Source organism: Phascolarctos cinereus, unplaced genomic scaffold, assembly GCF_003287225.1.
Source record: "Phascolarctos cinereus isolate Bilbo 61053 unplaced genomic scaffold, phaCin_HiC Scaffold_1;HRSCAF=81, whole genome shotgun sequence".
NCBI lineage: Eukaryota > Metazoa > Chordata > Mammalia > Diprotodontia > Phascolarctidae > Phascolarctos > Phascolarctos cinereus.
In genome coordinates, this window is record NW_027555514.1 from 261,804,508 (window position 1) to 261,830,034 (window position 25,527).

At 35.4% G+C, this 25,527-nt stretch overlaps 1 protein-coding gene across 1 annotated transcript in view; it reads right to left on the bottom strand.

Annotated features, from left to right (window-relative positions):
* EEA1 (early endosome antigen 1) overlaps positions 1-25,527 on the bottom strand; it is a 121,305-nt gene that overhangs the window by 57,391 nt on the left and 38,387 nt on the right. Inside the window, 8 exon segments of the mRNA XM_021006418.2 lie at positions 10,608-10,724; positions 14,159-14,314; positions 16,541-16,662; positions 17,439-17,552; positions 18,882-18,921; positions 21,791-21,856; positions 21,953-22,007; positions 24,245-24,363. Coding sequence (XP_020862077.1) covers positions 10,608-10,724; positions 14,159-14,314; positions 16,541-16,662; positions 17,439-17,552; positions 18,882-18,921; positions 21,791-21,856; positions 21,953-22,007; positions 24,245-24,363 — 789 coding nt within the window.

Consider the following 25,527-nt stretch of genomic DNA (forward strand, 5'->3'; position numbering starts at 1 on the left):
AACTCCCTACAGCTGTGGGATGAAAGTAAAATGACGCAAGTCAAAATTATATCATTTGCTAACAACAAGCATGAAGAAGACATTTAGGTTAGGAGAAATTGCAAGTGCCAAAAAGGCAAAAAAGGAAGGCAGCCCAGCTAGTGATGTATGTGTGACATGTAAACAGATGAGTTTGGTGGTAACGGGACAGCTGGTAAGATGAAGGAGAAAGGTAGGAAGCTAAGCTCCCTAGATGGTGAAGATTTGAATTTTATACATTACGGAATAGGGAACACTGCAGATTCCTAAACAGAGAAGTCAAAAGGGCCCAAATAATAGTGTTAGATACAGATAATTCTAGAAGCTAAATGGATCAAATAGAATAGAGGCTGCATGCAGCAGCACTGCATGAAGCTAGCAAATTAATAACAGCCTATACTAAATGATAGTCATGGAAAAAAGAGCTCATCCAGAGAATAATGCTTTCCACTGAAGTTAGTTGTATTCAGCCATTAAAAAAAATTCCCTAGAAATCTCATATATTTATTCATTTTGGAAACATAAGAATTTATTTAGATCCTGTGAATTCAGTGACCCTTGGTCAAGTCACTTGACCTCTCTCAGCCTCAGTTTTCCTCATCTGTAAAATTACCTCTTCCTCCCAAGGTTGTTGTGAGGATGGAAGGAGGTAACGTTTGTAAAGTGCTTAGCACAGTACCTTGCACACAGTAAATGCTACATAAATATTAGCTATTACTATATATAAATTACATTTGAAAAATTTACAGTTTTCCTTGAGGACTCTGAGCACATTTCATATGCCAAGTTAATACCTACTGAGTAACATGGATAGGATATATTCAACAAATATGACTTAAGTTAAGTTGATGATTCAGTTAGCAATGACTATCCCTCTGGGTATAGTTTAATAAGTCAGTATAAAATCAGGCTATTCTTTTTATTTAAAATGTATTTGCCTTTTACCCAAATTAGATGCCTTTTTGCTTTGTTATAATGAGTTGCAATATTGTCTCTGTTCTAATTTATTCCTTTACCAAGTGCCAGCTGTTTAAAAAATGCTATGTTATGCTTACATTAAAAAGGACAGTTGACACTGACAGCATGTGTCTGTGTCTCTTAGAAGTTGATGTTACTGAGAACAAAAATGAACAAAATTTCTGCTGTTATTTTAAGGGCAAAGCTCTTTCCATTAACTCAAAATGTGAGTACAGGCATTCCTTGCTTTATTGCACTTCACAGATACTGAGTCTGGCAGCCCAGCACCAAGCAAGTCTATCAGCGCCATTTTCCCAACAGCAGGTGCTCACATCATGTCTCTGTCATATTTTGGTAATTCTCACAATCCTTGTTCATTATTATTATATCTGTTATAGTGATGTGTGATCTGTGATTTTCGATGTTACCGTCAGAATTGTTTTGGGTGTGCCAAGTACCACACCCATAAAGATAGTGAACTCAATGGAGAAATGTTGGCGTGTGTTCTGACTGCCTCACTGACCGGCTGCATTCCCCCATCTCTCTCCCCTTCCTTGGGCCTCCCTATTCCCTGAGAAAAAATAATAGCAAAATCAGGTCAACTAATGACCCCACCATGACCTCTAAGCGTTCAAGTAAAAGGAAGAGTAACATGACTCTCACTTTAAAATCAAAAGCCAGAAATGATTAAGCTTGGTGAAAAAGCTAAAGCCTAGATAGCCAAAAGCTAGACCAGCACTCTGCTCAGGAACAGTGATCAACACTGAGGCAAGACCGTCCACCAGCACGGGAGCTACAATTAACTGAAGACTCAGATGATGCTTAGCATCTTTTCAAGCAGTAAAGTATTTTCATTTAAAGTGTGTGCATGTTTTTAGTTGTAGTACTAACAATACTACATAATACAATTAGCACTGTAATAATATCTATGTGTGTGTGTGTGTGTGTGTGTATATATGTATGTGTCATAGTAATGTGCAATAGACTACAGTGTAGTATAAACCTAGCCTTTGTGCGCACTGAGAATACAAAAGCTCACGCGACTCACTTGATCACAATATTCGCGCTACTGCAGCCGTCTGGAACCAAAGTCACAACACCTCCAAGGTGTGTCTCCATACAAATGCTGAGGGATAGAATTGCTCAGACCCATTCCCGCAGCACTGATGTAGATGCACTAGAAACATGCTCTGACAATGCCAGCATGACAAAAGGGCTCCATTATAGTCACATCTCGTCCTACCTGGCCTCTCACCGCCTCTGAGTCTATGAGAAAACTCAGCCTGATCAATTAACGCTTTCTACTTTCTTCTGGTCCACTACTCTTCCTTTTCTCACTGCCCGTCCAATGGTTTTTTAAAAGTTAATTATATTAATCCCTCCACTGACTATGGGCGTTCAGGATCGCTGGACCGAGAGGGCACTCATTCCTAGGAATTTCATTACCCACGTATGCAGCCAAAGCTGTGCAAAAAGAGACGGCTAATAACAATACATTCCCAAAGTGTCTCACTGTTAAATCATCTTTGATTCAAACTTTATGACACGAGCTAGCAGATGTTATTTTCTTTACTTCACAGATGAGTAAAGTATGGCTCACAAAGGGTAAAATGACACTTGACCAAGGGTCACGTGGCTAGTATAACGTGAGGGTCAGAATTAAAAAGAATCTCAGATGTCTTCATTCCTAGCATAGTTCTACAGATCCTTCAATCTCTACACTGACTCTTAGGGAAAAGATGTTAGAATTGTGAGGGGTTTTTGTTTATTTGTGTAGATGTCTAAATAAAAGCCATAAAACTGAACTACAGAATATTAATTTTAATAATCCCTACGAATGAGCTTATGACTATTGTTTTCAAGGAAACTAAGGCTCAAACTATTCACATTAGCAAAAATCAATTTAAAACTAGATGCCCTTATGCAGAAACAAACAAAAACCAATGTTACTATTTCCTGTAACATAATTATAATTAAAGTTACACAGAGTTACTATTGAACCACATATTTTTCTGAAGGCACATTATATACAGCTTAGCCAAGAAAATTTTCTTTGGAATAAGAGAATTGTTAGTTCCAGCTAAACAAAAAGCTTCAGAAAATATACTAACTCACTTGAATTACATTTAATTATAAGATAGTTCAAAAGTTAATGATGCAAAGTATGAATGATTAACACCGATGATGAAATTTCTTAAATATTTTTGCCTATTTTGCTTTCAAGTAAATGGAAGAGTGTCCATGAAAATGCCTTGAAGTGTACAAAAGTACGAATAACAGTAGAATAAAGGTGTTATTTAGAATCAATAGATTACTTAAGAGAAATTCCCAGTTTACCACCCTTACAGATGTCATACTATATCATGTTAATTAATATGAGAATGAGATAATACCCAAGGTAAACTGAAAAGCCTTACCTTTGAAATAACCACTGTATCATCATAATCCAGATATTAATGATAAGTCAGAACTTTTACTCATTTGGCAAATACTGAACATCTACTTAACGTGATCATCTACCATATTGTTCATACTATGAATACACTATCCTTTTTGGTTTGTTTGTTTGGGGGTTTTTTTTACCTATAACGGCTGTTTGATGGCAAGTTATTTCAGGTTGTGAATTTCCAACTAGATAATAATTTCTTTCATTTTTACTCAGTATTTTTATGTCCTAACAGACACACTCACAACTGACGATATCTATCAGAATCATCCAGCATCTACTAAGTACATACCTGTGTGGCAGGCACAGTGACCTGGGCAATATGGAAAATTACCAAGAAGAGACTAGGGGAAGGGCATCTTCTCTGGCATCAGAGAAGCCCAAATACAAATCCCACCTCTGAGCACTGCCTGAGTGTCTGTCACTCACACTGGGCAAGCATCTCAGCCTCCATGGTACAGCTGGTCTCTGCCATCTTTTCCAGGCCTAGATTTTTGATCCCATAAACCAGAGTCTGTTCTTTTATTTTTTGATAAAAATAAACTTTTGGTTTTTTGATAAGTAGATTTCAGTAGAATTTGGTTTCATTTGTAACACTATGTACTTTATGTTAGGCATTTTAAAATACTATTCTGAAAGGAGAGCTCCATGCTCATCGAATTGAATTTTGTTTCTTTTAAATGTTGTCTTTAATTAGGAAGAACTTAAGAAGAAAAACGCTAGCTACCTCCAGAGAAAGAACTGATGAAATCTGAATGCAGATCAAAACATATTTTTTTTACATTTTATTCTTCTTACAGGATTTTTCTCTGTTTTATTTCACAACATGACTAACATGGAATGTTTTGCATGACTGTACATGTATAATCTATATCAAACTGTTTCTCATCTTAAGGAGGGGGTAGGAGAGGGAGGGAGGGAGAGAATTTGGAACTCAAAATTAAAAAAAAAAACAAATGTTTAAAATTGTTTTTATACATAACTGGAAAAAACATAAAAATTTCCAAAAAAAGAAATAAATATATTTACATTCTTGTCACTGTGTATATTATTTTGGTTCTCCCTAGATTGTGAAAAGGATCCAGGATACAAAAAAAGATTAAGAACCCAGGGGCAGCTAGGTGGCACAGTGGATAGAGCACTGGCCCTGAAATTAGGAGTATCTGAGTTCAAATCTGGCCTCAGACCAAACACTTGTCACTTACTAGCTGTGTGACCCTGGGCAAGTCACTTAACCCCAATTGCCTAAAAACAAAAAAAAAAAACAAAAAAAAAGGTTAAGAACCCTTGCAAAAGCTTGACTTACAGGAACAAGGGAAAAGGTGAATCTTAAGAGACCCTGAGAAAAAGGGAAAGAAGAAAAGTGAAAGGATGCTTTGGGCAACTTTTTTTAAAATTTAATTTCTCTTCTTGAACCACTTTAAGGCATATATGACGGTGAATTTTTTGGCAAAAGGTGAGACAGAACTTTTTCTCCTTTTAGAATAATTATGTCTGAAACTTTAAAAGAATGTTTAAAAGTCTTAATACTAAAGTTAGTAATAATAGTAAATTAATGACTGAATTCTAGGAAAATACAGAGGAAACTATATTCATAGCAGCATTATGTATGATAACAAAGATAAAGGAGAATGTGTCCAGTGGTTGAGAATGGCTGAATTGCGGGCATGTGAATACAGAGTATTGTGCTGCAATGAATAACAGAAATGTCCAGAGATCTAGAAAAAGTCAGAAAGGCATCTATCTTGTTCAACTTTCAGGTTACAGAGAAGGAAACTGAGGCCCAGAAAGGTGATGTGACTTTGTCCAAGGCCATGATGGTGCTGCAGACGCAAAGCCTAGAACAAAAAACAGGCCCTGTCTTCAAGCCTCTAAAGTTCTATTAGAAACAAAGCTCAGATCCAATACAATGGATCGGACCACAGTGGTATCATACTGTTCAAGTTACAGCATGTAGCCTTCCTTGAATATGTTAACACTTTTCTTTTTGTGAGGCAACTGGGGTTTAGTGACTTGCCCAGAGTCACACAGCTAGTGAGTGTTACGTGCCTGAGGCCAGATTTGAACTCAGGTCTTTCTGACTCCAGGGCTGGTGCTCTATTCACTGTGCCACCTAGCTGCCCCTATGTTAACACTTGATAAACTAGAAGAAGAAACTGGGATTCTAATTCTAGCAATTACAGTAACTTGATTGTGAAATGCAGAAGGACTCCAGATAAAAGCTGGTATCAACCATGGCCACTAACCAGAAAGAAATGAAAAAAGAGTTCAGGTTCCTTAACTACAAAACAAAGATCCTAGACTATAAATGATCTCTCAAGTGTCTCAAACTTTAAATTCTACAACCTTATAAAGGAAAAGAACCAGGGATTTGCAAGATGTGCCAAGAAACCAATCTAGTTAGATCCTAGATGGGACAAAAACTACCTAACAGACCACAGTCTGTTAAACTTACTCATTTATATGCTTTTAAACTGAATTTAAACACAGACTGTCCCTCATATCTGGAATGTTCTCCATCCTTGTCTCTGCTTTCCAGCTTCCTTCAAGTCCCAGCTAAAATACCATCTTCTACAGAAAGCTTTTCCAATTGCCCCTTAAGGCTAATGCCTTCACTCTGTTGATTCTCTTCAATCTATCCTGGAGATAGGCTGTTTGTATGTGGCTGTTTTCACATAGTCTCCTTGGAGCGCCTTGAAGGCAAGACCTGTCTTTTGCCTTTTTTTTTTGGGGGGGGGGGTTAGGCAATGGGGTTAAGTGACTTGCCCAGGGTCACACAGCTAGTAAGTGTTATGTGTCTGAGGCCGCATTTGAACTCAGGTCCTCCTGAATCCAGGGCCGGTGCTCTATCCACTGCGCCACCTAGCTGCCCCTTGTCTTTTGCCTTTTAACATGCCCCTCGTATGTGTTTAATAAATGTTTATTGACTCCAAAATTCAGGAAGAACCAGCATAACTGGGAGCCCAGAGACATCTAGAAGCTCAGGGCAATAAAGCCAGATCAGATACAAATTCTAGAGCCCCTTCTCAAATACGTCATCCAGATGACCAGTAGATCTGTTTCATCTAACAGCATGAGCCACAGCCTAAAGGAAGATAAAAGTAGTGAGTATAAAAACTGGTAAAGGGTCTTAGAGACCTTAAAAAGCATTTTGATATGATTCCAGAAACAAACGAAAATAATTACAAGGCTCTACAATGATATAATTAAAGAGATTAGAACAAGATTACTTTTGATGTTCTAGACAAGGCAGAATAGAGTGGGAAACAGATAAAAGCAGAGAAACTGGCAGGAAAACCATTTTTGTAAACCAGGTGTAAGGAAGCAGGAGCTTAGATTAGAATTATGCCTGTGAGAATCAAGAGAAGGAGTAAATCTGATAACTATTAAAGTACAACATCTAGATCTGAATGTGAAAAGCTAACCAAAAAATACTGAAAATAGTTTCCTGTGTTTTGATCATTTTAAGGAAGGTACATGACTCATATTTTGAGGTAGGATAAGATTTTTATTAACATTCAGCCAGAAGTGCATTTATCTAAAAGTACTGGCAATAACTATTTTTTTTAATTCTAAAATAAATCAGCCACCTGATTTCACAAAATTCATAGTATCAAAATTTTAATATTCTCATGACTCATAGAAAGGCAGTATGGCAGACTGGATATGAATAGCGTATTGGCCTTTGAAGTCAAGAAGATCTGACTTGAAATGAGTGTCTGGACAATGCTCCATGACTAGAAGTTACAGAGAAAATGCTGACCTGTATTGATAGAGGGACTTCCTCACCTGAGATTTACCCTCTCTGATAAAATCATATGTCCAGCCTCTATTTCTATGACTTATAAAGTAAGATAGCTTATCTTTTCCTTCAATTAATTAAAAATAGAAAACATTCTGTATTGTTTTTAGTTCATCAGTTATGTGAATAGCAAAATGTTTCATTCTAATAACATGCACTATGGATTATCCACACAGCTTTGATCTGAAAGATATCTTGTTTTAAATACACTAAAATGGATCTCTGGTCTCACCCACGTGAAGAGATGCAGATTACAATCCATTCCTTCTCGCCTGTCTGGCGCTAGGCCATATCGCTCACTCACATCCTCCCAAAAGTTCAGCACAGAAATGTCCACCCAACATAGTAGGGCCTTCTCTCACTTTCTCTTTATATCAGAAAGATACCAGGGAAGTACATCGGCTGTCCAATGGTATCCCTTCCTCTTACTAAGTAACCAGCCCATTTATTTATATTTTGGTTATGCCTTTCATCGACAACATCTTTTACTCCACATCTTCTTTGTGATTCTGGGTTTGTAAAGTTAGGCAGCCATGTTTTCTATTGCCCTCTTAATGATCCTTATTTTCAGTCTTTTGAAGGCTACAGCATCCCATGACTTACCATCAATGCAACATCTCCATAGGAGCGGTAGAATACCAGTATTAGAAAGATGGGCCTTTAATTAAAAAGTTGAGTAATTAAAGAATATTTCACTTTCTCCAAGGCAATCCTTGAAAGACTACTTTTCTTCTTCCTGCATAATTTTGGGCCCAATTCACTGTGCAGTTGCAGCATCCACCCATGATGGTGGACAAACTCTGTAAGTTGCCAGCCTAACTACCTATCATAGTTTAACCAACAGATATTCTTCACCCACCTGTTTTTTCCTAAATAGATAGATGGCTATAGATCTCCTATGGGAGACTTGGTACTGTACCAATGTTCCAGGGCATAAATACAATCAGCAACAACAGAGAGCACACCTGGAAGACCTCGCCATCTATAGATAATCCTTCAACTTGGACTACGAGCCAGATTTCTCCATGACTGAGGAAAACACCTTTGGTCTCCCTGATTTAGGTCCTGCCTGATAATAAAAAGAGGATCAAACAAGGTTATCTCTCTTACATGTTTCAATAAATTTTTCTTTTTAATTTTTTTTTGAGGGGTGAGGTAATTGGGGTTAAGTGACTTGCCCCAAGTCACACAGCTAGTGTCTGAGGCCAGATTTGAACTCAGGTCCTCCTGACTCCAGGACCAAGACACTGTGCCACCTAACTGCCCCTGTTTCAATAAATTTTGCAAAATTCTGACAAAAACCTAGGAGTCAATTTCAAGGAAGAAAGCCTTTAAGGTGATATTTTGCTCTATGAAGTCAAAAGTTTTTAGGGTTTTTTAAATCATTTACATGAAAGCTTCCCTGATCCCCTCAGCTACTACTGAGTACCCCTTCCATATTATCTTAAGTTTATATATTTTTATTTTCTGTATTTATTAATATGTATATTTTTGTATATATTTATATATACATATGTGTATGTGTGTGTGTGTGTGTGTGTATGTATACACACACACACACACACACACTCTCTCTCTCTCTCTCCTGATCGACTATAAGGGACTTGAGGGCAAAAACTATTTCATTTTGTCCTTGAATCTCCAGTGCCCAGCAGTAACTGCTTAATTAGTATTTGCTGATACAAATGAAAAAAGAAAGAAAAAAGAAAAAAAAAGAAGAAAGATGGTCCCTGCCCTCAAAGAGCTTACAATCTAAGGAGGGAAAACAACACATAAGAGGAAGCTGGAAGTTGAGGAGGCCAGGGCATTTTGGGGTTGAAACTAAGTAGAGCTGCAAATGCAAGGTAAAGAGCTGGGAAGTCTAAGTCCTTCCCTCTAGAAAGGAAAGCTTTGGAAGGAATCTAGTGCTCTACACTGCAGCCCTCCAAACAGAGGGTAGGGAAGGCCCCCTGAGATAGCAGCACAGTGATAAGATCACAAGTGATCAGCTTCTCCTTGGCAGCCATCTTCTTCTCTGGAGTTGAAACCAAAGAGATCTGCAGACAGAAACTGCCTGATGGTAAGGAAGTCATCTGTTATGTGGAATATTGCCAGCAAAAGCCTTCCTGATTCCTAATACCCTTTTCCAAGGGACTCTCAATGTGAATATTAAGTATTTACATTTTAAAAAAAAATCACCTCAATGTGTATGTGTGTATGTGTATAAGCTGGTAATTCTTGCTGTTCTTTTCAGGGGCCTTTTTTGGTATTAAAGTCCAAGACTGATTCCACATCTCTGCTATTTTCTCCTCCTTCAAATAAGCTTGAAATTTGATCCCTCAGTGCCCTCCCAACTATATTGTCTCTAACACCAAACTTCTTGATTCACGCTTGGTCAAGCTGCTTTTCCCACCTCTGTTCTCTTCAGTGTCACTTCCTACCCCCAATTTACCCATCTATCTGTATGAACACAGTGGTTTGCAGATTGTCTCCTCCCTGGATGTGAGGTTGTTGAGGGCAGGGGCTGTTAGTGCCTTTCAGTGTATCCCCATCTCTCAACACAAAGCTTTACAAACAGTAAGCGCTTAATAAATGCTTGTTGAGACTGACATTTAGTCCTGTGATGTGAAGAGTCTAATATCAAAAAGTGTATTATTATGACAAAAGTTTATCATTTGCACAATAATACACAAAAGTTTGAAATATTTTAGATTTTTAATTGTCATGCAAATAATGTAAGGATTAGTATAAAATAATTATTTTTAAGTCAACATAAACGAATTATAGTGTCCTTTCTCTAGATAATATATTACTTTATATACATGCTTTCAACATCAAGGTGCAATATTTATTATGTTTTCGGGGGAAGGGGGGAAGGAAGCATCTTTCTGTTGTTGCAAGGCCAAAATAAAACACACAATAAGCTAAGAATGAGACACTCAGGCAAGAACCTCTCACTTACTCACTATTGTCAACAAATAACAAATACATTAGAGCACTAGCAACAAATTCAAACTGGCCAAGACAAAACTTAAGTTTTTCACAATCAGTCTGATCTACTGTCATTTTTTTCTCCTGCTGACTCGATTTTCCTTCTTGACTTTTCAGAGGTTTATACCAATGCAACACATAATACAACAGTCACTGAATTACCATTTTATCAAACGCTTGAAGTTTGAAACCCGAGGTTCTGTGAGAACTCCCCAAAGTCCAGAAAAGCACTAACAACAACAAAGAGTTAAAACCCTAAACATTGTTCATGTTCTTTATATGAAAAACACTTTGATAGGAAATAAAAAATGTTAGAAGTTCCCACAACCATCACATATATCAAATATGTAAGTCAACCCAAAAGTTTAAAACCATAAGCTATACTTTCTGCCAAACAAAACAAAGAATTCTCACCTGATTTTTTTGAGTTAATTCATTAACTGAACTTTGTAGTTTCTGCAGCTCCTGTACATACACGGCAACTTCCTGGGGGCCTTTAGCAAGTTCACTTCTTAACTGGCTTATTGTGACCTAAGCAGGGAAAAAAGGTCAACAAAATGAGATGGGGAATAGATTACACACAGAAATCAGGATTGTAAAGTTTGTTTCAATGTAATAAAAGTTCCTACAACATCTGTATTGCAAAAATTATCTAAAAACAGCAACTGCTGTAACTACTTGATACATCATCAAATGTAGTATCAATTCAATTCAACTTACTTGCTCTCAACTTGACCCTGAATCTCCATGAAATTAGAGGACTCAAGGTCATATCTACATGTACTTATTGTACAATTCATTAAACAAAAACTGTTCATATATTTAAATGTATATTTAAAGTATGTGTAATACAATATAATAAAACTCTTCACTGTGAAGGCTAAGAGAAGGTCCGAGAGGTCAAGCCAGCAGAGTGTAAGATATTAACCATGTGTTGCAATTTCCGTTAACTTCAGTCTTCAATATGCTTGCAGTGATACATATATATTGTGAATAGTGATAGTATCAACAAAAAGGTCATTATTTTTTCCTAATTAAAATAGGTAAAAAAGTGTCATGGTAAACATGGTAAACAAAATACATGGTAAACAAAAAGCACAGGCTAACCTCTGATCCCTGAGGCATTTAATAGAACGACATGCTTCCAAGAGGATATTAAACCAATAATGACTACTCTTTGGGTCTGGTCATTCATACTATTCTGAATTCATCTAAAACTGTATTACCTAGGCTACCTCTACTAACTCTCTCTACTGTGTCCACAGGAGTAACTTGAGAAACCGACACTTTGACAAAATGTAGATAAACTAAAGTATATCCTCCTTCAAGAAGTGACATTGAAGGAGACAATGCCTATTGGCATGTATGAGTTACAATCTGTTTTCTCACATTGATTTATAGTCACTTCATGTGTGATTAAATTTCTATTAGAGGATATGGGCAATCGCTTATGAATGGAAACGAACAATAAAGTAAGGAGTAACTAAAAGCATATGGCCTGATCAACCTTTCCAAAGGCCTCAGACTTTCATATTATTTATTTAACAAGTAGAAGCCTGACATCTGAAGTTTTGGCAATCAGTGATGCAGCTATATCTAAAAAATATTCATGCTGTTTACTACAGCAATCATAGGTGATTCTTTCCATTAAGCTCTTTTAATATTAAAATCTATTATGACAGACCTACATCACGTCATCTAACACTATTGTCAATGACTTGGATAAAAGTATAGATGGAAAGCTTATCAAATTTGCAGATATCCCAAAGCCAAGGATAGCTAGTATGTTAAATGATAGATTCAGGATCCAAGAATTTCCTGATAGACTAGGGTCCTGGATCAAATTTCAAAGGGATGGTCAAGGCAAGAGAGGCATTGCTAGACAACAGGTTTCAGTAGTTTGCCACCTCAATATGAACTGCCTGTATCATAGGGCAGCCAAGAAAGCTTAAGTGATTCTGGACCTCTGTAAGCCATGTGAAGCCCCCAGAACATAGGAAATGACTCTCATGGACTCTGCAGTAGATTACATTTGGTTGACTGTCTTCAGTTCTGGGCACCACATTTTTGGAATAAGAAGAAATGCGACAGCATTCAGAGGTTGGCTATGATGGGAAAGGGCCTTAAAATCACACCATCAATGGAAGGAACTAGGAAGAAGAAGATTGGGGAAGAGAAGACTTAATGGATGGAGACAAGAAAGTCAGTTTCAAGTATTGGAAAGGCTGTTCTGTTTAAGAAGCATTAGAAGCATTAGACTCTTTCTGCTTGGCCCCAGGCAGAAGAAACAGAAGTGACATGGAATTTACAGATTTAGGTTTGCTACAAGGACAACAGGCACTTAAGTCACTCTATCTTTCTGAGCCTCAGGCAACCCTACAACTTATCTGCTAGGTTAAAGGTGGATCACAATTTGCATCAGAATAGGGAGTTTTCATGCTGATAAAAATCATCTATCTATAATAGCCGCCTTACAAATAAACATAATAAAACAAGTAAATAAAGCTAATGGCTCATCTTACTAATAGATAAAGAGGAAAGAAAATAGCAAAATTTACAGGGAGAAAAAATACTCCCCTATCTTTTATGTTATCTACCCATAACTTGAAAAAGTAAATTTAGAAATAACCTGATGGTCCAGCACATTGTAGGTGAGGAAACTAAACCCAGGGAGGTTATAATCATTTGCCACACAGTAAAAGCATGGCAGAGTAAAAACTAAATATTATGAAAACAGAAGAGAAGTCAGCAGTAGGGCACACTGCTAAACCAAACCAAACTTTTCTCCAGTATAAACACTAAGTATCATTTGCTCTGTCCATTGCATGCAGACATTTTGACAAGTTCATAATTACAATACAGTAAAGGAAAAAAGAAAACTAAATTCCCACTTGCTATTAGCATTTAGGAATATAGAATGGCTAAATTACCAAGATGAGTCGACTAACTGAATTAATCCCCCTTCAAAGAGATAAAAACATTACATTTCCTTATACCTTCCTGAGAGTATCAAACCCACAAAGCACTGTATTTGTCTTCCTTAGCCACAGCATTATGTGCAACCATTTATTACAAAAAGAAAACCACAATACTGACAGAGAACACTGCAAATCATGTAACATAATAATCTATTGTTTAACAACGCATTAAACTACCACTGTCGGTAAGTGACCATTTATAGAAATTGTTGGCTAAACTTATTTGCTTGATTAACGAAGCAGATAGTTACATGTCTAAGATTCTGAAATTACTGTGAAAGAAAATTACAATGCTTTGGGAAGATGTAACATAAAGAATATTACTATTATTGGAGAGCTTTCAGAAAACAAGTACATCAAATTTACGTATCTCCATTAGAAAACAAAGAAAAAAACACAACAACATGATGGATAAAAAGTGGAAGCTAGCACTGACAATAGCACAAATTAAACCTATCATTCATCAAAATATTCAGTCAAATGTTGCCAAACCATAACATGACTTATGTAAGAGTACTTCCAAAAAGCATTTTTATAAACTAGAAGGGGAAAAAAACCCTACATAATCAGCATCTTCTAAAATAAAAAAGGTAAAATCTGAACCATTTATAAGTCTTTATCTCTCATTCTTATTTCACTGATTTTTTAATAGATTGGCTCCCAGGCTTAAATTGGGACATGGTATTTTGAACTTAAAATATACTGACAGCACCCACAAATCTGGCGTATTTTTTTGAGGAAGGAAGCAATTAAAAACCAGAATTTTCTCATCCTAGCAATATTTTCCTCAAATATTAAATGTATAATTACATTTAAAATACAGATTATATGTGGCATATAAGCTTAATTTTTTTTTAATTTGCTCCTAATACCAGTGGATCTAAGGAAAAGAAAAGTAGAAGTCTCCAGAAACTACACATGCATAAATATTACATATGATTACAGTCAGTGAAGTCATCATGATTAGGTATCTCAGAACTTCATTACCTCTGAGTTAGCACAATCAACTTGTAGCTTTCTACATTCCTCTTTGAGTTTCTCTGACTCTTTCTCACGCTCCAAAGTCATGCTGTCCATTAAGGTCTGAACCTGAACCAGCTCCTTCTTCAATACAGCAACATCTTCTATACCAGGTCTTTGAAGCTATGAGCAAGGAAGTAAAATTGAACCAAAAATTTTAATGACTACAATGAAACATATTTCCTATGGCTTCACTACAAAGTAATCAATATATGAACAATTCTTATGCAAGTAATTTTTAAACTACCACTATTTAAAAACTCATATACCATAATGGAGTCAGTGAAAATTTCCAACAGAATTAGGAATGAATTGTAAAGTCATTATCTTTTTGACTAATGTTATACAGGAGCTCTGTGACAAGATAAAATGGAAATATACTTCATGTCTACAAAAATAAAAAGAAACTTAAAATGGATATCTGAAGACAGAAGCAGCTAAGTAACACAGTACATAGAGTGCTAAGCCTGGAATCAGGAAGATCTGAATTCAAATCCAGCCTCAGAACCTTAGGGCTGCGTGACCCTGGGCAAGTCACATAACTTATGCTTAACTCAGTTTCCTCATCAGTAAAATAGAGATAATAACAGCACTAACCTTCCCGGATTGTTGTGAAGATAAAATGACAAAATATTTGTAAAGTACTTCATAAACTTTAAAGTGCTACCCACATGCTGGTAATTGTTCTTTCTAATTTATTTCACGCATAGGAACATGTATGAATATATTATGGCTCTCAATAGCAATCTATGATTCAATAATCAGAATTAACTTTCCAAGCAACCCAGAAACTCATCAGGTGCATAAAGTGTAATCAACTGAGTTAAGCCTGCTGATGAGCCTTTAACAGAATGCTATTTTGTATGCAATAGATATTTTCAACATCATGGACACTATGTAGTAGAAGTTATACGAAGTAAAGTAGACTAGGAAATTATTATTGGTAGTAACTTTTTAAAGTCAAAATAACAAAAATAAGATTTTCATGAACCTAGAATGGTTTAGTAATGTATAAATATACTACACTTGATGTGATATTTAAAAATGAATACTGTTGCATAGGGTTCCATTTGGTGCCTTAGTTCCAACTATTCTGTCACTTTAAAAAGTTGACAAACAGAAATAATTCTCCAGGTTCAATGCCATGACAACAAATAACCATAGCAACAGCATGCCAAGTTAGAGAACAGATCCAGGGACTGGACCTATGATTTCACTGATACAGGAAACTTTCAGAAGACCAAAGTCTCTCTTCTTACCAATGCAGGTCAGCACCTTTTCTGCAACTTGAATCTTAGAGAGTTACATAATCTCTCAACTGCCACCGAGAAGTATTAAGTGACTTGCCTGGTCACACAGCCAGTATGTATCAGAGGCAGGAGGTGAACACAAGTCTTCCTGGCTCTGAAATGATCTCTGTCCACTACACCATGCTGTCTCTCATCAAATCAAATAGTTACATAAATTAAGTAATGCTCTCTCTCTATTTTTTTTTGGCTGGGGGGTGGGGTGGGGTGGGGTGAGGAGAGTGGTTTACATACACAACATACACACATTATAATGTTATTGGAAAAACAATTTTCAAATTTAAAATAGTGGAAAATTCTCATTAAGATATTAAGGTTTCCAATGTATGACACCTCAAGATATATATGACTCAGGCCTCTACCTTTCGAGCAGGGACAGTCAATCAAGTAGAATACACTTGAATACACAGAATACACTTCTTGACTACTGGGTGCCCAAATCTATGCTGGAAATTACAAGAGATGTAAAAGGAATGTAAGACATTACCCTTTCCCTAAAAGATTTTAAAGCCTTAGGGAAATGATATTTACATATGTGAAAAATCAGAAAAATAGTAACATGCTAAATTATGTGGTTCAACTGTAAATACTACAAATATTTGTGTAGATGAATTTAATTATAAGAGTTCAGAAATGTTAAGAGTCCTATGTGGACGGAATGAAGTAGAATAGATGGGACATGAATTAATCCTTGAAGGATGGGTAATTCTTAGGTAAAATGTAAGTGGGGAAGACATTTTAAGCAGCAGACCAGGATCTGCAGATACAAAAGATAACACAGGGATGAGATATGGGGGAGAAGCAAGTGCATGCTGGGGAGGACAGGCAGAGGTGATAAATTTGGGTTTTGATTTGTCAACAGATTCACAGGTATTTGGAAATACTGGACTGAAGCCAAAGTTGGAGCTGTGGATTACAGTCATCATCACACAACAAAGCTAATAGTGACATGTACATTGTAGTTTGGATAAAACTAACGTCCCTGAAGTATATTTTTTTAAAGAAAAAAGGAAACAAACTTCTACCATATGATCTGAATTACCAATTCAGTCTTTAGATCTTGAATTACAGTCGTCTCTTTCTTTAGCTCTTCTGTTAAGCTTGTCACCTTCTGTTCAGCAGCTTCTCGAAGCCCCTTTTCTTCATCATACTTTGACTTTATATCTAGTTACAAATATAGTTACACAAAAGCTATTTCTATGGTTTTTAATTCTTTGATTCAAATTCATTCTTTTATCATACAACCATATTGATAAATAACTGCAAAAAAAATTCTTCCCCCTCAAGATGATGAATTTTAAAATAACCTAACCTAGCAATGTCTATTTCAATTCTAAGTCAAATTAAGTTACTATGTAACAGCACTTTACAAAAGGATGTTAGCACTTGAATCTTTTTTAATCGTCTAAAATAAAAAGGAAGATATAGGTTAAGGCCCAAATTTACCTAAAATTTTTCAACAGAAAGGAATGAGCAATTTTCATGTTAAAATGTTATGCTATTTTTTGTGCTCCCAGTAGGAAACAAATCAGCAATTGGTCTGTAACTCCAAATTTCAGAGATTTATCTAGGAACATGAAGACATAGAGTAACCTGTTCCAAGTCATAAAGTATGTATCAGAAGCAGGACTTAAGCCTAGGACTTTCTGACTCCAAAGCTGGCCCTCTATCCACTACGTCACGTCTCTTAATTGATTTTTTCAATTATATTTTATGTAGCTATCAGTTATACTTGGGCAGAACAAATACCTTTAGGCAGGTAAAATATAAAATTCTTTTGTCAAATAAACCAACAAAGCAAGCACCCCAAACAGAAATATTGGTTCATGTCCACTTGTTACATTCTAAAGAAATTAAGTTGATGCTTAATCAAACTGTAGCCAAAAGACACAGAGTAATGTAAAGACGTGTCTTCTGAATATTCAATTCTAACAACTTACCTGCAACTTCTGTAGCAAGCTGGGCTGCTTTCTGCTCAAATAAGTCTTTCATTTGTTTAATATTAAAGTTTTCAGTTTGGGCTTCATCTAATTGTTGTTCCAATGACTGGAGTTCTAGAAAAAGTGTAACATTTACTCAAAATTGATTCCTGTCATAACAGCATATTATGTCATTCTTATCAGTAGTGATATAACACAACTGCTGCTACACTTGATTTTACTGACGCTATCCTATTACCTAGAAGTCAAACCATTTCCAAACTCCAGCGTCCCTCAAAAATCAGTTCAGATTCCTACTATTACCTCATCATGTCTTTTCTGATCTCCTTAATTTACTAGTGCCCCCTATGCTCCAAAAAACCTACTTTGAGGACCTTTGGGGTTTACTCGTCTATATACATATCATCTCCTTCCTCAGTCATGACACAATGGAATCTAAGTACCTTGAGGACAAAGTCTGTTTTATTTTTGTCCACCCACGTGCCTTGCACATAAGAGGAACTTCATAAAAATTAAGTATTTTGAACCAACCAAAATAAAAGACGTCAAAGAACCTACCAGCTTTCAAAATAGAAGAAAAATAGATAAAAGTCCAACATATGTGTAAATACTTCTGCTTAAAGATTTTATTTTGGTGGAAACTTTTAACCTGTATTCCTAACTCAAACTATTCCTGCTCCCTATCAGCATTCTCTCTACCCTCAAAATGTTCTAAGTATTTACTTATCTGCTTACAGGTTCTCCCTCTGTAAAAAGTAAACTCCTTGAGAGCAGGGATTTTTTTTTCAGTTTTTCCTTCATATCTCACCCTGGAATTGAATTCTGTATATTTGTTCCAAATTATTAGCCATAATTTTTTAATAAAAAGAATATAAGATTAAGGCCCAGGCCAAACATAACACACCATAAACTCTTAATGTTCACGGCTAAATTAAGTGTAAAAGCTAACTCTCCTAAACATAATTTTAGCCATTAATTTCCATTTTCCCACACCTAAAGCTATATATATATATATACACACACATATATATACACACATATATGTGTATATATGTGTATATATATATATACACACACACACACACATATATGTGTATATATGTGTGTATATATATACACACACACACACACATATATGTGTATATATGTATATATATATAAAACATATTTGTAAGCAATATTTTCATTAATTTAAATAATGAAGGTCAAATCAATTAGTTAACAAGCATTTAATAAGCACCAAATATGTATTTATTAGGTACTCTGCTGGTGCAAGAGAAGTGGTCTCTACCCTCTGGGAGCTTACATTCCACATTCAACATGCACACAAATATTTGAACCCAGTGTGAATCAACAAGTCTTAATTGATTAGAATTCAACAGAATTCTATTCATTCAATAGAATGAAATTTTTAAGCAGAACTTCATACTTAAACAAATTTACCTGCTGATGAATCCGCTGCCAATCCATCAGGTTTGAATTCCTTAATGAAAATAAAACAAACATTAGTAGAAGGCATAGGCAACACTGTCTTAGAAACTGATAAATAGTGTCTGACTTTGTATTCTAAAGGCCAGATGCTACTGAGTGAATAAAGTTCTGGTGATAAGTAAGCTCACTGACATCATTTAGCAGAACAGAGTCACCTGGGTACAAGCCCTTGCTCTGAGGCCTGGGGCAGTCACTTAAACACTTCTGAATTCATTTTCTTCATCAATAAAAGTGTGGACAATAATATATTATCTACCTTGTAGAAATATTATGAGGAAAACATTCTGAAAATCTCAAAGTACTACATAAATATGAACTATTAAGGGGTATTCAATCTCCTCTGATGGCTCTTGATCTACGTCATGCCCAGTAACTGTGAGGTTACCCCAAGGCTCAATTTTTTTTTTATCAACTCCCTCATCAGCTTCTATGGGTATGATTATTACCCTTATACAAATGATTCCCAGATGTACTTATCCAGCCCAAGTCTCTCTTTCTCACCAACTATCTATTGGACAGCTCTGACTGGATGTGTGTTGTATACACATCTCAAACTCAAGTCCAAACCAAATCCTTCTCTCTTCCAAATTTCCCTATTTCTGTTGAAGTCACTACCATTATTTTATTCATCCAAGTATAAAAAACTGGTGTCATCCTCAGCCTCTCACTCAACCCACATTTCCAATCAGTTGACAAATCTCATAACTTCTCTCTCTACAACAACTCTCATATATGTCCCCTTTTCTCCACTCACACAGCACAACCCTAACTCGGTGCCCTGTGCTTTTGTAATAGCCTTATAATTGGACTCTCAGTATTAAGTCTCTTCTCAGCCCAATACATCCTCCAAGTGGCAACCAATGATTGTCCTGAAGCATAGGTCTACACATGCCAGCATCCTATTGAATAAACTCAAATGGCTCCCTATTACCTATAGGATGCTCTGGTTGGCATTTAAAAGTTCTTTACAACTTGGTCTCTTCCTCTCTTTCTAGTCTTCATACATATTATTTCCCTCCACACACTCTAGTTCAACAATACCCCACTATTTGCTGTTCCTCACATATGATGAGTCATTTCCTTCTGCATGCTGCTGTCCCCCAGACCTGGAAAAGTTCTCCCTACTAGCCTATATCTTTTAGGATCTCTAGCTTCCTTTAAGACTCAGCTCCAGGACCACCTCTTGCAAGAAGCCTTTCCAAGAATCTCCAGCTGCTAAGGCCTCTCATCTAGGTTTACCTTGAAGCTATTTTGTGGGTATCTTGTATGCACCAATTTACTTATGTACTGTCTTCTCCACTGGAATGTAAGCTCCTTGAAGGTAGGGACTGGTTTTGCTTTTTCTTTGTATTCCCAGTGCTTAGCACAGTGCCTAGCATGTAGTATGTGCTTAATAAGTGCTTTGTTGATTAGCTATTTATACTTCTGAATTAAAGAACTAAATTTTTCTCCAGCACCTTCTCAATTCACCTGAGAGAATCTACCATTTGGCCTCTATCATAGGCCATTGTGTATGTGCAGGACTCTAGAATGGATAAATATCTAGATGCAGTTTGGCACAAGAAAAGAGCCCTGGACTCGGGGTTGGAAAGCTTAGGTTTGAGTCCTCACTCTGCTATTTACTAAGTGTGTCACTGGCCAAATGGAAGTTAATCTCTCTGTCTTCAGTTTCCTCAATCATCAAGCTTTTATTAAGTACCTATTCTATACATCCTCAAGTACAAAATAGGTTATAATATTTTCACTATCTTACAGAATTATTACAAGGGTCAATGAAAATGTAAAGCACATTAAAAATGTAAATTGCTTTGAAAAAGTCAGCTATTATAACACTATAAGCGGCTTCAAAGGTAAATTTTTAAAATAATTGTGCATTATAAAAAATCTTTCAAAGAAAGAACAATAAAGTTAATGGTTTTTTTCTTCCAAAACTTCAGTGAAATATGTATTTCATGATTTAAAACATGCTACTCAAAAATTATTTTCAGATTATGAAAATATCTATTTTTACATCTAGTACAATGGAACTAAATGATACTAGCTACTAAGCAAAATTCTAAACAATTTTATTTCCTAATTTTTCTGAAAGTAAATTTTCTATGGCTACAACTGCCTCTTCTTCCTTCTTAGAGAAATTATTTTCAACGAGATTTAAAAAACATCTTTTCTTTAAATCTAGGAAACCAGTACTTCTCTATTTGCTTTGAGATATAAACCATGATACAGAAAATGCTTGATTAGCCATGCTACTAGCATGAACAAAGACAATGAACAAATGAAATATACAACTCAAAAATCCTGATTAGCTTCAAAATCCTTCCCAATTAAAAAAGCTGATTTAGCAAAAGTGATATATTTTATCACTTTCATTTCTCAATAGAAGTGATAACTCTCAACATAATAGACACAACACAAACATCATACATGGAAGAAAACAGCCCAAATAATAACTTAAATTGAACAATCAGCTCTTGAACAATTAAGGCTTCCAATTTTGGGGAACTGGCTTTTAGAACCAATTCCAATGGAATTTTCCAAATATATATGATATATGTTATGCCCTTACCAAGTGTGAAATATCTTTTTATGTGTCTGATTACGTTCACTGTTCTTAGATCTGCATTTTTCTGTTTACCTGGGTTTATATTTAAATAACCAAAGCAAGACTTTTAAAAAATCTTCACATACCATTCATTTGAATTGAAAGGAAATAGCACACTTGATATTTCTCATAAGGAAGCAAATTTTCAAGTCATTTGTATCAGGTCATCTGCCTTACAAAAAAAGGTATTATCTTCAATCTCTATGGTAAAACTAAATAGCTTCACATAAACATGCTTCAAGTATTTTAAAGCAATTACTTGCTGCCGCTGCCCTTGTAATTTTTCTAATTCTTTCTTCAACTCTTCTGAGTACCATTTTTCTTCCTAATAAGAAAAGGAGTTTTTTTTAGCTCACAAGCTTTAAAAATTGTTTATCTAAAACACTGAAAATAAGCAAATACAAAACATTTTCTTTCCAACCTTCAGGGAAGCCTGTAGGTCTTGGACCTCTTGCCGGAGTAGTATCACATCTTCTCTGAACATACGTGGAAAAAAAAGGAAACAATAAGCAATAATGCATTAGTATATTCAAATAGGTAACAGCTAATCCTGTCTATTAATAAAATATCTGCCACATCACTGACATTAACATGTCAATTCTCTCTACGTGAAAATATTCTGGTATGAGATTCTATATACAAACAAATCTCCAACTGATGAAATAGTGTGTGTGTGTGTGTGTGTGTGTGTGTGTGAAAAACTGGTTAAGTGGGTTGGTTGGCATTTAGAACACATTCTCTCATAGAAACACTAATATAAATTGGTTCCCAGGCTAGAATGTAGATGCCTATTTAATCCACTATGCAGTTAAACTATAGCACCAACACTTCTACAAAACCTAACTGCCACTTAAAACAATATTTTCCTGGGAAAATGTATTTGAGTTTTTGATCTGGAATGTCAGGCAATACACTAAGTCATAAGCCACTGGCAGCACTGGTAAAAGAAAACTGAGAGACAGTAGGATAGGACAGGGAAGGGCTAAAAATAGGAGAGCAAGATTAGTTATGGCCATAAGAATGGATAACTCTGCCAAATGGACAGGGGGAGGAGAAGGAGATAATCGGCTGCAACAATAGTAGGCAGAAGAATTATATAAATATAATGAGGGACACGAGTCCTTGCCTAACAGCTATCTGTAAATGAGAGTTTTGTATATTGGACATCCACATGTTGGAAAATAACAGGATCCATTTTTTATTAAACAAACTCAGACTCAGAGTTAAACATGAACACGTATGTCTTTTTTTTTTTAATACTGACTACATTTTTTATATGACATTTTTACTGGCAAAATACCAAATGAGAACTTTTTATAAATGCTTTCAAAAAAACTCAAAAGTTTTAAAACACATCAAAAACATAAAACCACAAAAATTCACGTAAGAAGAGAGAACCATTTCTCCTTACTTGTCATATCCAGAAATACTGGGAGACAATTCTGTTAAGATTTACTGAGCCTCCAAAAATACAAAATCCATTTGCAATTTCATTTGGAGAGCAAGCCTACCAGGCAAAGATCCAAGCACCAGGTCTAGTTATCACTGGTGCTCTTACTCTTTATTCTGTTTTTCAAAACTAATAGTTTGAAGTTTGCCACAAATTATATGCAGAATTTAAAGTTCAAATCACTATCCAAATTACTAATAAAATTATTCTAGGGAATAATTTACTAAGGACTAATTTAGAGTAATCTAAGCTTTATAAAGGAACTTCTTGTCAAAACTAAAGGTGTCACCAGAAATGCATTAGTGAAGAGGTCCCTACAAATTAGAATAGGTGAGCTCCAGATACAACACTCTTCAGTGGATGAAGCTTAGCTTTGTGATAGTCTTGAAACAGACCTGGAAATTCAGGTGACACATGAACTAGAAAAACCAAATTAAGCTAATAATATTTTGTGATATCCACTTATATTTTATGGTATCTGCTTATGACACAGAAATGCTCTTCATGTTTTACTTTGTGTGTTAACATGTACTTGATTTTTTAAAATTTATGCTACAAATATTTTTAAAATTTTTTTGAAAAATATTTGACCACTCTATATTTTAATATTTCAAAAGACTCATAGTTTCACAAGTGAGAGTACTACTCCCAAGACAGCCTATGACCCATTCATACCTCAGTTGAGTTGCTAGAGTTAAAAAAAAAAATCACCTAGCAGGCCAACTTTCTGGTGATAATCACCTAAGCAGCCTCTCCACCCTCAAATAAGAAATACTGTGATGACACATTATATTATATTATAAAAAACAATGTGAACTGAAGACTAGATTCAATAGGAAAAAAACAGGAAAAGAATTTTCACAAGCAGTAGTGAAAAAGTAAATTTATAGTTAATCCTTTATTTTTTAATTGATTTTGCCTCATTTTTAAATCCTCAAATAACTATGTATACTTCTTGTCATTTCGTTTATATAAGTGAGTTTTAAAGTTCTATTAATTGGATTGACTCTTAAATACAGAAGAAAAATATGTTTAAAAAAAGTAACATTTCCCAGCTGTGCTTTCTGAAAAATGCAACAATCACAGCACAGCCTCCCACCAACCCCATCCCAGTTGCCATCAGAGAGAACAAGGACAACAGGAAGGCAGACATCTACACAGCACTTTCCATAAGCATACATAAAACTGGTTTTCAACTTGCACGTAGGGTCAACCTGCACGTAACATCTTCAGATATTGGCCTACAAATATATTCCATCTTACCGTTTTAGAGCCTCTCCTCCATGACTTGATTCATTACCAGAGTCATGAACTGCCTGATAATGTTTGAAAAGCTCTTCAGCAGATCCATGAGATTTCATACACTGGGGACATATGAAGCCCTATTGAAACATATAAAAAAAACCTTAAGTTTTTTACATTGTAAAAATTATTTGCACATTTCTAAGCAATCCTAAGTATTTCATTCATACTGTTATCCAATAATTAACACTTGTGACAATCATAAATTCTGAAATTTTACAATGTAATTATAATATCCATTCTGAGTAACTACTTCATAAAAAAGAAAACCATATGTATCTTAAAGACTTTCCAAACAATACACTTTGAAGCACACAAGTTCTTTCTTAAAAAAAGAACTTAAAAAGAAAAAAAAAACCTTTCTAGCAATTCTTAATTGGCTACATCAATTTTGTTCTATAATAACAATTACTATTGGCAGTATGGCATAGTGGAGAGCCAGCCTGGGTTCAAATCCCATTTCCAACACATACTGGCTATGTGATCCTGAGCAAATCACCTAATCTCAATCAATCCAAAGGACTAATACTGAAGCATACTATCCACCTCCAGAGAAAGAATCTATATTGATTGAATACAGACTGAAACATGCTATTATTTCACTTTCCTTTTTTTCTTTTATTTGACTCTTCTTGTACAAAATGACTAATATGGAAATGTTTTATATTAATAAAAATTTTTAAATAAATACTATCTAGAGCATATTTAAAGACGAAACTAACAAATAAAAGAAAGGTGAGAAAGATGCACAAAAACTTTTTTATATCAAACTCTTTTCACCATCAATGCACAACCACATTTTGGACATCATAGTCCTAGTGTTTATGGAACTGGGAAAAGCACTGAAGAAAACAAAGATGGGAAAAGTAGACTGACTATACCAAGTACACATGGAAGACATCTATGCTGGACAATCTTGAGAGAACTGATTCTCAACTAGACCTATTTTCTTTCTAAAAAGAGGTGAACAGAAAAAAAAAGGTGGGGGGGTTAGTAAAAAAAAAACTCACATCTTATCATTATCCAAAAAGGCAACCGAGAAAATACCAATAACTACTGATCCATTTGCCTGTTTTCCCATTTAAATAAACATTTTATGAAAATAATCTGCATATTGATGACAATATTGAAAAGAAACAGAAAGGCTTTCACAAGCAATATACATAGTAGATCACACCTTTACCATCACACAGATTATCAAAAGATACAGAATTCAAGAATCCATTGTGCATATTATTTGTTAG